The 15488-nt window shown below is 38.8% G+C and overlaps 2 protein-coding genes across 4 annotated transcripts in view; one reads left to right on the top strand and one right to left on the bottom strand.

Annotated features, from left to right (window-relative positions):
- The first annotated feature begins 1037 nt into the window (after nucleotides 1–1037).
- On the top strand, nucleotides 1038–8306 carry LOC103391010 (homeobox protein CHOX-CAD-like). The gene is made up of 3 exons (XM_017039265.2): nucleotides 1038–1731; nucleotides 3751–3899; nucleotides 5797–8306. The coding sequence occupies exons 1-3, from the start codon at nucleotides 1380–1382 to the stop codon at nucleotides 5980–5982; spliced, it is 687 nt and encodes a 228-aa protein (XP_016894754.1). The 5' UTR covers nucleotides 1038–1379; the 3' UTR covers nucleotides 5983–8306.
- Nucleotides 8301–15488, bottom strand: part of LOC103391003 (uncharacterized) — a 9901-nt gene continuing 2713 nt past the window's right edge. Inside the window, exons 3-8 of one of the 3 annotated variants that reach the window (XM_025063261.1) lie at nucleotides 15151–15408; nucleotides 11824–12138; nucleotides 11483–11740; nucleotides 11288–11404; nucleotides 10971–11027; nucleotides 8301–9809 (exon numbers count right to left, since the gene is read on the bottom strand). In XM_025063261.1, coding sequence (XP_024919029.1) covers nucleotides 9616–9809; nucleotides 10971–11027; nucleotides 11288–11404; nucleotides 11483–11740; nucleotides 11824–12138; nucleotides 15151–15408 — 1199 coding nt within the window. In that variant the 3' untranslated portion in view covers nucleotides 8301–9615. Of the gene's footprint in view, nucleotides 9810–10970; nucleotides 11088–11197; nucleotides 11405–11482; nucleotides 11741–11823; nucleotides 12139–15150; nucleotides 15409–15488 lie in introns of all 3 variants that reach the window. The other 2 variants (XM_017039258.2, XM_008327107.3) reach the window with 2 other exon arrangements.

The raw sequence follows: 15488 nt of genomic DNA, 5'->3' as shown, positions 1-15488 counted from the left end.
CCTTTGTACCGTATCAAACGGTAATTAAATAAAAACATATTCACTTTTCTATCACTCAACATCTTCTGCACCTCTATGGCTACCACACAGATACATTTAGTTTGTCTGTATATAAAGTTTTTTTGTTTGTTTGTTTTGTTTTTTCATACAGTTTAGGGGTGGGGGGCCGTGTTGTCTCTGTTTACCTTGGTTGAGTATTCCATTAGTACTAATCAGTGTCCTGCTGACAGCTTTTACAGCTGGTAATGACTGTTCTAACCAGAATGTTGACATGAATCTTCAATGGCTGGTTAAACTTGATGTAGAACATGCGGTTCGTGTGTATATTTCGAGTTGACTACGTGTGAAATAACTAATGCTAATGCTAATGCTATTTGAAGTGATTATAAACTCATAGAACGCGTCATAGACAGAGGCGTCCGCTCCACTGGACGTTTGCTAGAATGTGAGTTGTTTCTGCCCTCTTGTGGTTATCTTGTGAAGTTTACTACTTAGATAACAAAACAGATTGGCTTTTTAAACTACCGATTTGTTCGGCCACTTTCTGCACATCCTCCGGGTACAAGCTGTGTTGACGACATTGGTCTACAGAAACTAACACGGCCTGAGTAGGGTTCAGAGGCCGATCAAGTTCTTTTTATGGTTAAAAGTATTATTGTTCTCACCGCAGCCCACGCAAGTGACAAGATGTAGCAAAAGATATACTGGTGATCTTTAATTGATATCATTGATATAATCTGTTAGAAAAGTTATTTGAATAAATTAAAATAATCAAAATATGGGTTAGGGTTGTGCAATTAAAATAACTGTTGTTGTTGTTGTTGTTGTTGTTTTTGTTGTTGTTGTGATAATAGTAATAAGAATACTATTTCGGTTTCAGGCATGTGTCATTCAGTTGAAGTCAGTTTTGTCCAAATTAAAAACATATTTCTATTCCTGTGAGTCAAAATGGCACCCTCTGCATATAGGAGTAAGTTGGTCATTTGTCTTGAACAGATGAAATCCTAATGCATTAAATCTTGTAGTTCACTGTCTACACTTCAACACTTCACTGTTGAGCCATAGTTTTACTGCCCAGATTTTCAGAAGCATATTTTCCCCTGGCCAGATTTGGCCCCCGAGCCAGACTTTGTACGTTACTAACGACCTGCCGAGATAATGCAGGTAAGCTCAGGGTCAATGGCCTCGCGTTGCAGGCAGGTGCACAGTGACGTCAGTAAATCTATAAAGGTGTGTAGAGGCACAGCGCAGGTATCCTGGACCTTAGACCAGAGAGAAAACAGAGGCATTCAGGAAAAATCGCAGGAGGTCGAACATGTCCCAGGAGGACTGAAAGATCTACCTGACAGTCTCTCCACCTGTCGGACCACGACACCGGTATGTTCCCCAGCTCACAGCCGGCCAGACACCCGGGTCAGGCTCTGTCCATGAACACTCAGTACCTGCCGACGTATGACTTCACCGGTGGATATCATCACGCCCCGGCAGTCGGTGACCCGTCGGCGGCTGCTGTTTGGAACTCCATCTACGCTCCCCGCGAAGACTATCCCTACAGCTTCCCGGGGTCAAGTCCTAGCACTGGGCAGGTGAGCTTCAGCTCCGTGGACGTGAGCGGCTCGACCCCTGCCACAGCTGCAGGAGGCTCCTTCAGCCCATACAACTTCATCCCTGGACAGGAGGCTTACACCTGCAGGAGGAGAGCAACTGAACCCATCAGACCCGCAGTCCCAGGTGAGCCATTAACCAAGCCTCCACTGAACTTCTGTAATAATAATAATAATAAAAAACATTGATATTTTATTGTTTCTCGATAAATCGTAACATCAGTATATATCACAAACATCACACACTTTTACTGCTCTAAGTGGCCGTTTTTGTTTTCAGTGGTTAAAATTAATTTTAAAATAAAATCAAACTTCAAATTCTCTCCTCACACTAATAAGCAGCACTCACAAATTATTGCAAATAATGATTGGGTCTCTTTTTGGAACAGTGGTCGGTGTTTTAGTTTATTTTTTTCCATTTCATTTTGTGGGTATTGTGCACTCGTGAAAAAATATGCATACGTGCGCACACACACACACACACTCACATACACAAATATATAAAGGTATTGATTTAAAATTGATAATTTTAAATTAATAATTTCAGTCCATATTATTATCATTATTATTGCTACAAATGCATGGTTATGAGTACGTTTTTGTTTTTTTAGTGAAGCTCCAATTTTAGACTTTGGTTTTGCTCTCAGCCTAAACCACTAAATTTACAAAAAGAAGAAAGATCACCACAGTGGAACAAGGCTGTCATAATAATCCAGCCACAAACGGAAAGTTCCCATATTTACTCTCAGACATTCTGCAGCTAATCTTGCATTTATAAATTAAGATGAACTCATGAACTCAGTTTACAGGGACAAACCTTCCAATCAGATGACAGGATGGCAAATTAAATTTATTTTATTTATTCATGAGACTCAATACTTTTTTCTATGTATGTTTTATAAATTATTACATATGGTGCTATGTCAGATTTATTATTGTTGTGTTTTTTTAACATTATGATCAGTGACCTGACCACGGGGTTAATCAATACTGTAACACATGTATATAACAAGCTTATTGTTATATATGCTTATTGGAGACTGCGGTTAGCGGCTCGCAGGACTCATTTGGAACAGAAGTGTAAATGTTATTCTCCTACATGAAACACTGCACTGACGTACTACAGAACCATGTATTTTATTTATTTATTTATTTATTTTTACATTTGTTTTAGCAAAAAAGTCCTAGTCAGCTTTGATTGCATCACGTATCTTTTCAAACTTAAACAAAACCAGTTGAGATCAGAACTAAAAAGGTATCTGGCAAAAGCAAAAATTTAAGAACAACAAAAAAATAATTCTTTTGTAACAAAAAAAAAGTATAAACGTAAAAAGGCATCACATTCTCTGTTAATTTTCAAGCAGTTTGGTTGTTTAAAAAAAAAAAAGAAGTCCTTCATGAGAAACAGGAAGTATTGCACCTGGGCCCCACCGTCTTCACGCTGGTGTATTTTTAGATAAAGCCCAATGTGCAGCCACTTAACAAACTGAACCCTATCGGCTAAATGGGAGGCACAGTCCACAGTTACCGCACACACATTCATCAGGCTTTTTACCTCTCCCTCTGCCAAGACCATGAGAGATGTCGATGCAAAGCTAACAGTGGAGTCTGCAGTGTCGCTCCCCACCCTCTTAGTCCACTGGGTGGGTGCAACAGGTTGACAACCAGGATAGATAACACACGGACACTGCAGGAAGTCTGCAGAAGTCAAAGCTTCTCAGAAGCCGAACTCTTAGGCCTTCTGGATGTTTCCGTGTGTGTGTGTGTGTGTGAATCGATGTGTCATATGATCAATGTTTCAAATCAATATCTCTGACTCACTCTTTCCCTGGGTAACTGTAAGTGCGTGCGTGTGTCTGTGTGTTCGATGTGTTTAAACTCCTATGTAAACACTCACGGTGATAAGTAGAGGCACTGATGCAATGCAACAAGGAGTGGGAGTCTTTACATTGGTTATAGTTAGCATGATTAATAGAGCTGATGGGGTTTTAAGTGGCGCCTGGACTTGAACGTGGCACCAGACGTCCACACATCAATCACCCGTTTACTGTCAGCTCTCACTACGCATGGAATAAATACACACTGTGTTCATTCATCGTTTTTAGTCATTGTTGTGACTAACTCGAGTACTGTGTGCCTGCTGCAGTTGGAAAGACTCGCACGAAGGACAAGTATAGAGTGGTGTACACCGATCACCAACGTCAGGAGCTGGAGAAGGAGTTTCAGTACAACCGCTACATCTCCATGAGGAGGAAAAGTGAGCTGTCGATGTCGCTGAACCTCTCTGAGAGACAGGTGAGAGAACTGGACTGAGGCTAGTTGGGGACAGATGGGTCAGTGTCTAAGTGTACAGAAGGTGTCGTTGACCTACTTAATAACAGCACCAACAACAGGCTGCAGAAATCCATCTCTGAAGCTAGAGAGAGTTTCTTCCGTGTGTGTGTGTGTGCGGTTGCAGAGTTTAACACCTTATTGTTGTTGAGATTCTAATAATATAAGCGTAAGATGTTCACAGCTCGTGTTTTTACGTGATCAGTTTATTCAGAAAATAACAGCGAAGATCGGTACCAGAACATTTCTCATCTCGAGAACATTCTCCGGTTGAGAAATGTTTACCTTGTGTTCTCTGGCATAAACCATGGGCTGTATAATCAACACAATGCCATCACCACATGGAAATGCCAGTATCTTTCTCGCATACTATTGAAATTTGGGCCGTATGAGCAAATATTAGGAGCTTGGCAAAGTTGAAATCAATGATGCTGGCATTTAGCCGTTAGCTTGAGCTAACTGAGAATAGATGGAAAAGAGACACAATTTTAAGAGGACAGGAAGCATCGTTTTGCTGAAGAAAGCCAGAATGATTTATAGTAAGGCCTCCACCACTCCTGAGATGTCACATGATACACAATAAGGAAGCAAGACATCTAATAAAAGGTGTTTGAACATCCTGGAAGTGAGCAGCAAGTCCAAGGGTGAATATCATTTCTACTATCTGTCATCTTGAGAGAGAGTTTTTTTTTTTTTAAACCTTCTCCCTTCCAAGTTTCATTTTCAATTTATTTATATTGTTCTCACATAAAAGAGGAACAAAGATATACATATATATATTTCAAATATAACTCTGGGCCCCTTTCACGTTTTCTACTTTTACTTTTCCCGAATGTCTTCCGACAGAGACATGTTGATAAGAAAATCGTTGCTTATTGGGCGGAAGGTGTTATGTTTTTCACTGATGTGACTGCATTGAGTGCATTTTTAGCTGTTAAAAACTTTCCATGGTTGCCGACAAACATAAAGCCTCAGTGAAAGACTTAATGAACCACAGACCACACACAAACACACACACACACACACACTTCTAAATGATCTTTCATGTGAGTGAGCAGATAAGAACTCTAGGTTACTGGACTTTATCCAAATGGCCAGAAACTACAGATTTGATCAAAAACTGTATATTTAATTATTCAAGCATGTGTCATGTTGAAAATGTGTCATTATTCAATCTGAATAATTCTAGGTTATATATACATATATATCATAAAGCATAATAATGGCTGCAGCAGATACAGTGTCATGTCAAGCTACGGAAAAAAAGAATTGGTCAGTGTGTGTGTGTGTGTGTGTGTGTACATTGAAGCTTCATGATCAGTGTCTTATCTGTTGTTGGGTGTAATGAGTAACCGAAGCTGCAGAGTGACAGTTAGAGCTCAAATACACTGTGCTATGGTGCCTAGGTGAAGTTCATCTTCAGCTGTCTTCTTTCATTCTGTCATGTACCGCACGGGCCCTTGACTTAGCAGCACGTGTGTGTGTAAACTCTTCTTCAAATTCTAAAGAAGATTGTTGTTTTAAAATTAATTAAAATTTTCACAGTATTTTTTTTCATAAAGAACGATGAAACTGTTAAGAAAAAACATTGGCCACAGATGAGGAAGTCTCTCACGAAAAAACAAAGATCAAGCGTTTGCTGGTTCAGTCTCCCTGCACGTCGTGCATTTCCTCCATAAAACTTAAATCAAATTAAAATCATAAATTTACATAATGCATTAATAACTAATAACTTGCATGTAAAATAATGAAAGTACGTTTGGAAAACTGAAGTCGTGAGAAAGATCTTCCCAGCACAGCTCACGACGTTGTGATCGACTGTACATTTTTTTTTTTTTTTTTTTTTTTTTACCTGTTTCAGGTAAAGATCTGGTTCCAGAACAGACGTGCCAAAGAGAGGAAAATTAACAAAAAAAAGCTGCAGCACCCCCAGCAGGCTTCCACCACCACACCCACCCCACCTGCCCTGGGTGGACCCACTGACATCCACATCACCACCAGCCCCAGCAGTAACATTCTCTCTGATTCCATATCAGGGGAGTACTGAGCTGATTTCCAATGAGGGACTGACAAAGTAATTGTGTGTACATAAATTGTTGTTTTGTTTTTATTTTTTTGTTCTTTTTTTCACAGAATGATCGATGATTCACATCAGCACACATTTCCAGATAATGCACATTCTGTCTATGCCCATCCTATCATTTTCTCTGATCCTTCAACAGTAGGTTTTTTACAGCCTCACTCTGTCAACTTATCATTCATTTATATTCTGTGTTTTAAGAAGTGAATTTATTTAATGTTTATAGGCCGTGACTTAAGTTGGGAATTAAGTTGTGTCTTTCTCTACATGAATGCAAGACGTGAGAACTGACACAGGGGTTTTTGTTCCTGTTTCTTTTTTTTCCTCTTCAAAACCACTTGAGGAAACTAGTAGCAGTTAGAACTGTAACTTTTAAAATGTATGTTTTTTTTTATGCTTATATTAGAAAATGGAACCCAGAAATGATGGGAAATAATAGAGAATATAGTGTTTTGTGTTTACTAAAAAAAAAAGAAAGAAAAGAAAGTTAACATTTGTGTCCATGACATTTAAAACAGCAGAAAAAATGACAAATGTAGTTCGAAGGGAACATGTGCAAAATTTACTTTGTCAGGATTTTATGACATGGTCTGTATCTTTAGTCTGTAGTACCAGTTTTGGCTACAACATAGGTGTTTTATAATCTGCCAAAATTTCAGAAATGTGTCTCAAAACGAGCCGTCCTGAAGTCAAAGTAGTACTTTTTTGTACTTTAACTGCTATAAAACATCCGGGTTCAATCTTGGCTTTCCACATCCTTCTGGATTTTCCACTTGTTCTGGGTTTGACTCTGGCTTAAACATTTATTCATCTGCTGTCCTGCCACGATGGCCCAGACCAGTGTTTCCAAAACGTTTTTTTCTGGGGACCCATATTTTAAAAGTAAACCTTCACGACCCAAGTCAATAGACATGATTCGTAAACTCATGGTAAACATGATGCAAGACGACCCCAAAAAAAAAAAAAAAAAAAAATCATTGGGAATTTTTGGCCTAGACTACCTTAGTGGCATAATCGTGGTGATTTACTGGCAACCTTTCACTCACTGCTCAACTGTTATCATGGTGACATGACACTATCCTCTCACAGAAGAGGTGGGCGGAACATTTAAAGGTAAAGGCACAGGAACGGCCGCTCAGAACAGGGCTGTACTCAGTTCTTTGTTGTTGTTGCTGTTGTTTTTCAACCAAATTATGTTACAAACATCTTTCTTCTGGACAGACACTAATTTGCAGCAAAGTAGCATAAAAGGTCGGCCTTAACAATGGATCATTTTGAATGTAAATCTGATGAGGTTCAGTCTCGAGGAAGAAGGCAGCTATTGTAACGTGTGTGTGATGAGGTAGAGTTTCTCAGGAGAACGCAACAGTTGTTTAATACATGTAAAATTCAAATGAAAAACTTTTTTTTTGCTGCCGTGTTGCACACAAACACTAAACTGTGCAGAGGAAATAAGGCAGTAAAAAGAAGGTTGTTGTTGTTTTTTTTTAGAGTTTAGTCACAGACCTTGCTTTAAATAGTTGCACAAAGTGAACCGCAGTCTGCAGTCATTCAGCTCTGTCATGGTGGTGGAGAAATACTTGTGATAAAAGACGATAAGTGATAAAAAAAAAGGCTCAGTGTTTTTGTATTTTTAAAGTAGTTTAGAGGAAAATGAATTGCCACACATTCATATATGTAGCTTGACATGTAAAACTGCTTGAGCACAATCCATTTGTGGATTAGATTGTTTTAGATCGACAAAGCATCAATCATCCAAGCATTGGAAAAGCTTTTTGTTTCTCTTTAATAAAACCAATTTACCACAAAGTTTGTGAGGACATAGCTTGGCTTGTGTTTTTTTTTTTGTTTTTTTTTTTTTTTTTTTTTTTTTGTGGGGGGGGGGGGGCGGCGGCACAATTATATAAATAATAAAATACATTAAAAAAAGAAGAAAAGTTACTACTGCATATTTGTATGAAATATTGACACAGCTCTTGTTATGCAGTGTCTACGGTGAAACAACTGTATTTAAAGAACATGTTGCACTCTTCAGTAGGACTAAACTGTTTGATTTATGTACAGTAACAAAATATAAGACTGACTGTTTTGGGCCAAGCATCGGGCACGAGGGCCAACCCAGACACGACCTCATGGTGGCCCGGGGCGCTGGCCATTTAAGAAACGTGGAGAGAAGCTGAGAGAATTACAGTTGAAGAGTAAAGAGTAATTTCTGGAAGTAAATTCTGAAACCAGAAAAGTAAATGAATACAAAATTGTTGACTTAACTTGACTTAACTCCATGCTCCAAATCTACAGTATGTGTTTATTTGCGTTGATTGTGTTCGGGGACCTGAAAATTTAAATGGTTTTTCCTTTCCTTCATTTTTGGATATTTTAGTTACAGTTTAGAATGTGGGCCACATTAAGAAAATGTCCTTTTTGTCTGGGCCTGAGAAAAAGTCACATGTCATCTGGTTGTCCTTTATAAATGCTGAGTACTGCAAGAAATAGATCTTTGAAAATAAAAGTACAACTAGAGGTATTAACATCATCAGAACTCTCAGTAACAACAAACGGCTTTCATTTTGTGTCATTTTGTTTGCATAATTTTCGTATGAGACCAGTGTGATTTTTATGATGCTAAACATCATGAGTTCAGGGTTTTACTGTGTCATGTGTCAAATTAAAAGGTTAACAAGTCACAGCGGGATTATTACCTATTGTTGTTTTTCTGTTGTGAATTATTTGCTCACTTTGCCAGTTGTAGAGTTGAATGTGTCTGAGTGAGCACATTCAGAGCTCAGGTGGTTGTTTGAGGACACATGGACTATCACATGTCATAAACACACATTTTATGATGCTGAATTACAGTCAGCCTTTGACCTTAAACTATCAAATCAAAATTTGTAACCTGCTTCGATCACGAAACAATTCCAAACGACAGAGCGTTGGCGCTCAGGCCCACTTACCGACTGGACGTGCATTTTTCTAAATAGACACAAATCGTTCGAAGGAGAAGTTGGCAAGTGTTGCAAGATCTTCTAAACAAGAAGTACTATCCACAGAGAGGAACTCTGTGATAACTGCAATTCTGAAATTCACCAAACAAATGTAATCACTAGGCCAGTTATCGCTGTTGCATGCGTTGTTGGGAAAGGACTGCGAGAGTGCATCATAGACCAAATATTTCGTGAGAGAGCCCAGAAGTCAAACCAGGATAATTAAAATATTCACATTTATCTTACATCCATTTACAGCTTTCACACATTTACACTGCCGTGCCAGCATGCTGTTGCCTTTATCCACACCAGAAGAATGTTCATTTTGCACATGTTAACCATCTAAAAAGGGCCTTTTGGCAGGAAATGGAATCTGTCCTTTCAGTCCTGACTCATGATCATCAACAGCACGCCGGGTACAAAGTTTTGTTTGTCACATGATAAAGCAATAAAACCTGTGAATTTGGCACGGCCGAGGTGGGAAGTGTGGCTTACAGAAATGGTATTTTTACCTTCTGCTAATACATAAATTGTTATAAAACACTATTATTAAACACTGTTCTTAAACACCAGGGTGAAACCCAAGGATTGAAAAGTTTCATAAATACTGTACATAAATTCAACGTAGTTGTTGTCTCGGCTTCGTCACCACACTGGAATATATACATTCATCTTGAACTGGATTTGCTGTTTGCCTTGGTTTTTCCTTGAAAAAGATTTGTCCGTACTCCACCGTGTCCTCCGCCGCCGTCTTCTCCTGCCTCCTCTGAACTTTGTTAACATTAGCGTAGGTCAACTCCTGATCAACTCCATCTACGGAGAAGCGAGAACAAGACACGATGTCTCAACAGTGACAGTGACGTTAATTAGAGAAGTGATTCCCAACCTGCGCCGTGGCACACCAGTGTGTCGGGAGAGATCATTAGATCTGCCCCAAAAAATTACCCAATTTCACTTAATCGGTCTAAAAAATATTATTTATATATTGCAAATATTGTTTCTTTGTCAACGTCTTTCTTCATTTTTTTCAATTCCTGTATATTTAAAACAGAAAATTATTATGTTTCATAACATATACTTTTTGGTGAGATTTTTGTTTGGTGGTGTGCCGTGGGGTTTTTCTAATGAGAAATATGTGCCGCAGCACAAAAACAGTGGGAAATAGTGAAATAGATCTTGGCTTGTGACTCATCTTTCTGTGAAAATACGTCAAAATTGTCTGACCTTTCGTTATTTGACACGACAGCAGTGACTGTCATGAAACCATTGTGACACATCTCTGAGTTCAAACTGACCTAGATGGACCAGCTCTCACTCTATTTTTATTTATATTAATGTTTCATGAGTGAAAAAGCTGGAAATAGACCATTTAGACGGTTGTAGGAGACTGGGGTAAATTCCAGCGTCAGTGAGTCAATGATGGTTTTCTTTTAGAATACAGTCCATTACTCTGGAAATTCATCTTCTGCATTTTAAAGTGAGTGAACAACCACTGCAGCTGCGGACTGAATTTTGTTGTAATGCATCCGGGGAGCAGAGAAGTTCTTCTTTAGTGGTTGCTCAACCCACAAGAACTGTGTTTTAAACCTCCTCCCATTACAAGCTTAACCCTTTAATCAGTCACAAAAGTTATATTCTGCCACTAAGACGATAAGTTTAATCACTAACTTAATCCCTTTATTTTGTTATTTTCCTGCAGGACAAATTGAGGACACATTCTGAAAAATTACAGAACTTTGGCTTTACAGACATACAGTACATGTCCTTCACTGGCCGGCCTGCAGTTCACTATGGTTTAAAAATACAGTAATTTTATTAGACATCATTACTCTTTACATTCACTTCACCAACAACTAGAACACTTCTTGTCCAGTTCTAGGAATTCTAATTGGGACCATCGTGCAACAATCATTTTTATAATCAGATAAATCGGATTTGATGCTTTAAATCAAATGTAGATCAAATTATTTTTACCTGTAACTCCTCGTCCATTGTTTCCCTTTTTCTGTTGAGTCATCAGACAGACAGACACTGCAACCAATAGGAGAAGTATGAGTACAACGAGTACACCAACCATCACCTGCCAGTGGGCTGTTGAAGAAACACAGAAAACAGTTTAAGAAATAAAATACAACAAAACACATTTTCACCGAGACCAGAGAGCCAGGACAAACTAATGGATCAGTCTGGCGTTCACTTACTGATGAACCAGGGCACATCACTGGAGGGAGTCACAGTTTGATTGAAGTTTGTGATATTGGTGGTGGGTTTGAGTGACATTGACGTCTTACCCGCAGTAGGAACCGTGGTGGGGATTGTTGTTGGGTGAATACACAGTGTATTATTGGCCTTGAACACCCATTTGGATATATGCGTTTCATTTAATGTGCAGTTGATGAAGATGAAGCCTGTGGAAAGATTGAATCTCTGAGTCTTTCTGCTCTTCACTGGCTGCTTCAACATGAACTCTTCTCATTGTTACTCACCACAGGTGGATATTTGGTCAGTGTAGGAGCTGTGACTGATGTAATTACTGACGGAGCACTTCAATAGACCATGCACATGCTGTTTCAAGGTGATGGTCTTGTTCAGATGGTTTCCAGACAGGAGTTCATTCTCTGTCAGTGGACTTCCATTCAGAGTCCAGCTGTACTGAGGATCGTCTCCTCGCTGAGAGGAGCACGACACCTTCATCTCTCCCAGGAACAGACACACAGTGGAGAAATTGACAGAAGACACTGGAGCTGCAGGACAAAACACTTTGTCACTTAAACTCTGCAAAAGATTCAGATATGTATGTGGTCTGTGCAGAAGAAAAGATGTTTACCTTGAACATGTATGTTCACAGTCTGTGTCCTATTTAGACGTCCGTCATAATATAGTGAAACCTTATATTCACCACTGTCAGTCCTGCTCAGGTTATTGATTCTTAATGTTCCATTATCAGGAGTAAAGAAGAATTTATTTTCAATGTAGTAACGTATGGATCCCTGTTTAATTTCTAATAATGTTTGTGTGCTGTTTTTTAATAGAACCGTTCCTTTGACGTTGACTTTGTCCATCAGCTGGAGAACCAGAGTTCCTCCCAAAGGTCCGTAACACTGAGTTTCATTCTGTCTGCCATCACAGAAGTTTTCCATGCCTAGAATGTCAAAGCAACAAGAAACAGAACAATCCTCATCAGTAACTACTGGAAGTACAGTGGTGGTCATAAAAATTTACAGCAGATCACAGTTCCAGTGTGTGTCAGATTCAAGCTGATCTTGAACCATTGTCCGTCTTAGATATTTACAATCCAGTCCTTTCTGTTTTTCCTCAAGTGCATCTTTTTTCCTGCTGTGTGTTTATATGAAGGGACTATCTGGCTTTCTGACTATGATCTGACAGTTTACCTCAGTAACCCTATAAATCAAACGGTTTAAGCCAGAAAACGTTTTCTAAAGACCAGACATTGACAGAAGAAGTATCAAAGAAATGCTCACCGTGGGAAACTCTGAGGAGAATCAGGAAAAGTCCAAGCACAGCTTCCATTTCACCCTTCACTGACTTAACTCTGCAGCTTTCCCAGAAAACCACTTTAAAGCAAACATGCAGTTGATCAGAACAGTCACTGAACCTCAGATGAGAATGTCTGACAACTTTGTTCAGGTCGTGTTATTATGTATTCATCTTTTTTCTGAGCATAGAGGATATGAGGAAGTAGAGGCCTTTTCACTTCCCCTTTGGTCTATATAAAGAAGAGACACCTCCTCTCTTCGTGGTGAAAGAGAATGTAAGACACAGATTTTCTTAATTTGTCCACTGCCGCTGACTTACAAGAACGGTACAGAAATGATCGTATCTGCTTCCTGCAAATCAACCTGCAATGTCTCAGTGCATGAATGTTGGGTCATTGTAGATCTTAGAGGGTGATTTATTTATTTTTTAAGTGGGGATTAAACTCCATAAATCATATTCACACCTGGAAGCGTCGTCTGTCCAAGTGTGCAACAATGGATATATTTAAAATAACTCAAGTAGTTCTTGTTAAACATGAGACCACTGGTTTTTGATTTTTTTCCAGACTTTTTATATCATATAAAAATTGTGTGTTACTGTATTAATTAGTGTATTACTATATTCTTTAAACTGGGGTGAGTACCAAGTAATAACATGCATATGATATTTTAATAACAGTACTATGGTATTTAAATAACACCCAGGTTCATATGTTCATGTTAATGTTTATTTAAAAACATTTAATTTTGAGAGGAGAAATCAAACAGGACAAAATATACCAACAAATGTGTGTTGTCTGATCAACCAAAAAATTGTATGACCGCTGCAGTACCTATCCTGACCAGTTGGGCCAATAAAGGTGTTTAGGACATTAATTCAACGAATCAAAAGTCAGGTATTGGAGAGGGTAATTGTGATTATATCTGGTTGTAAATCATTTCAATTGGTTCTAACAAATTGGCAGGCTCACAAGGTTTTGAAGCACTACACCCAAGGAAGCTCCAGAGTGACACCTGTCTTTTTATATCCACCTGACTCTATTATAGTCCAAATTAATGGGTAAATGTTTTGTTTTGTTGGTCACATGATAAATCAATAAAACCTATGAATCCCTGCTCTGCCAAGGTGTGAAGTGTCCCATACAGAAATCTTCTTTTTATATTCTACAAAAACATGAACTGTTATAAAACAGAGCCATAATTTATCCACCAAAAAGAACAGTTCTGACAATCAACTAAATGTTAAACATTGTTCGCAAAAGCCAGGGTGAAACCCGATGATTTAAAAAAGAATAGATATAAACATAAATTCAATGTGGTTGTTGTCTCGGCTCTCTCTTCGCCACGTTGTCATTTGTATGTTCGTCTTGGATTGGTTTCGCTGTTTTCCTCATTTTTCCTCTGAAAAAGACTTGGTCGTTCTCCTCCTCGTCTTCTGTCTTCATTTTCAACTGCCTCCTCTGTAATGTGTGGGTTGCTGGGTAGGTCAACTCCTGATCATCAGCTCCAGCTACAGAGAAGGTCAAGACACAATGTGTCATTATTCACAGTCAAATGTAATGTATGTTTGGTTGATGGACTTGTTGAGCTTGATTTAACAGGCCGAGCGATAAAGAAAAGATTTCTAGCATTTTATCTCACCTTCTATTTACCATCAATTACAAAGGAACTTCATTTCAGTTCAGTGTTCATAGAACAGTGGCTACGTTCACACTGCAGGTCTGGTTGCTTAGTTCCAGTTTTTTGCTGAGGTCTAATTTTTTTTTTTTTTAATGGTGTTCAGGGTCGCAGCTCCCTATATGAAGAACACACTGTTTGTCGGGCTCCACGTTTGTGGAGTGGGGCCCATATGCAAATTACTTTATAGACGCAACTCACCACTGAGCACATTTCTATGGACTTATTGCCATCTATTGGGGAAACTATGTGTTAACAGCCATAGCTGTGAACAGAGAGAGTGGACAGAATAGAAATGTGTTTGGCCGATACATTTGTTGACAGGAGAAATATGCATTTGACCAATGTGCAGGTTTCCCTACGACTGTGGATAATAACAACAACAACAGCAATAATAATGATAATGATAATGATAATTATAATGATAATGATAATGATGACAATGAGAATAGTGTAAGACAGTCATAGTAGGAGTTGCAGTATTTTGTCATTTGTATTACTATTGTTTGCATTGGTTGCTTTTTATTAAACCTTTTTATTTGCATGTTTTTGAGGATTTTTTTTTTCAAATATTTCATTCTGTATAGTAGCTATGACACAGTATGAACTCTGCTGTGATGGATTTTTGCAAGGGACATGAGGCGAGGAAGGGGTAAGGTTGGATTCTTTTAACATAATAAATTCCAAAGTGCAAGATCAATAAAGTTCAACCTTAACCTTTTTTATATAGGACGATTTGATGCCATAAATTAAGTGTAGAGCAGTAATTGTTACCTGTTACTTTGCCTTGATTATTGGCCTTTTTCAAATTGGTAATTACAACAAACACTCCAACCAGCATGAGAAGTACGCGTGCAATGAGAAGAGCAACCATCACCTGCCAGTAGGCTGTTGAAGAAACACAGATAACACTTCGTATAAAATAAAATAAAAAACCCACAGCAGATATTTTCATGGAGACTCTTCTCGTTGTTACTCACCACAGGTGGATATTTGGTCAGTGTAGGAGCTGTGACTGATGTAATTACTGACGGAGCACTTCAATAGACCATGCACATGCTGTTTCAAGGTGATGGTCTTGTTCAGATGGTTTCCAGACAGGAGTTCATTCTCTGTCAGTGGACTTCCATTCAGAGTCCAGCTGTACTGAGGATCGTCTCCTCGCTGAGAGGAGCACGACACCTTCATCTCTCCCAGGAACAGACACACAGTGGAGAAACTGACAGAAGACACTGGAGCTGCAGGACAAAACACTTTGTCACTTAAACTCTGCAAAAGAATCAGATATGTATGTGGTCTGTGCAGAAGAAAAGATGTT

Source organism: Cynoglossus semilaevis, chromosome 15, assembly GCF_000523025.1.
Source record: "Cynoglossus semilaevis isolate Cse_v1.0 chromosome 15, Cse_v1.0, whole genome shotgun sequence".
Lineage (NCBI taxonomy): Eukaryota > Metazoa > Chordata > Actinopteri > Pleuronectiformes > Cynoglossidae > Cynoglossus > Cynoglossus semilaevis.
The sequence above is the reverse complement of the archived record's forward strand: the minus strand, read 5'-3'. Positions and strand labels throughout refer to the sequence as shown.

What these genes read in the sequence shown, in the direction of transcription:
- LOC103391010 (XM_017039265.2), top strand. Translation starts at nt 1,380, where the DNA reads ATGTTCCCCAGCTCACAGCCGGCCAGACACCCGGGTCAGGCTCTGTCC. An exon ending in CATCAGACCCGCAGTCCCAG is followed by an intron (nt 1,732 to 3,750) that starts GTGAGCCATTAA and finishes TGCCTGCTGCAG; the next exon opens with TTGGAAAGACTCGCACGAAG. An exon ending in TGAACCTCTCTGAGAGACAG is followed by an intron (nt 3,900 to 5,796) that starts GTGAGAGAACTG and finishes TACCTGTTTCAG; the next exon opens with GTAAAGATCTGGTTCCAGAA.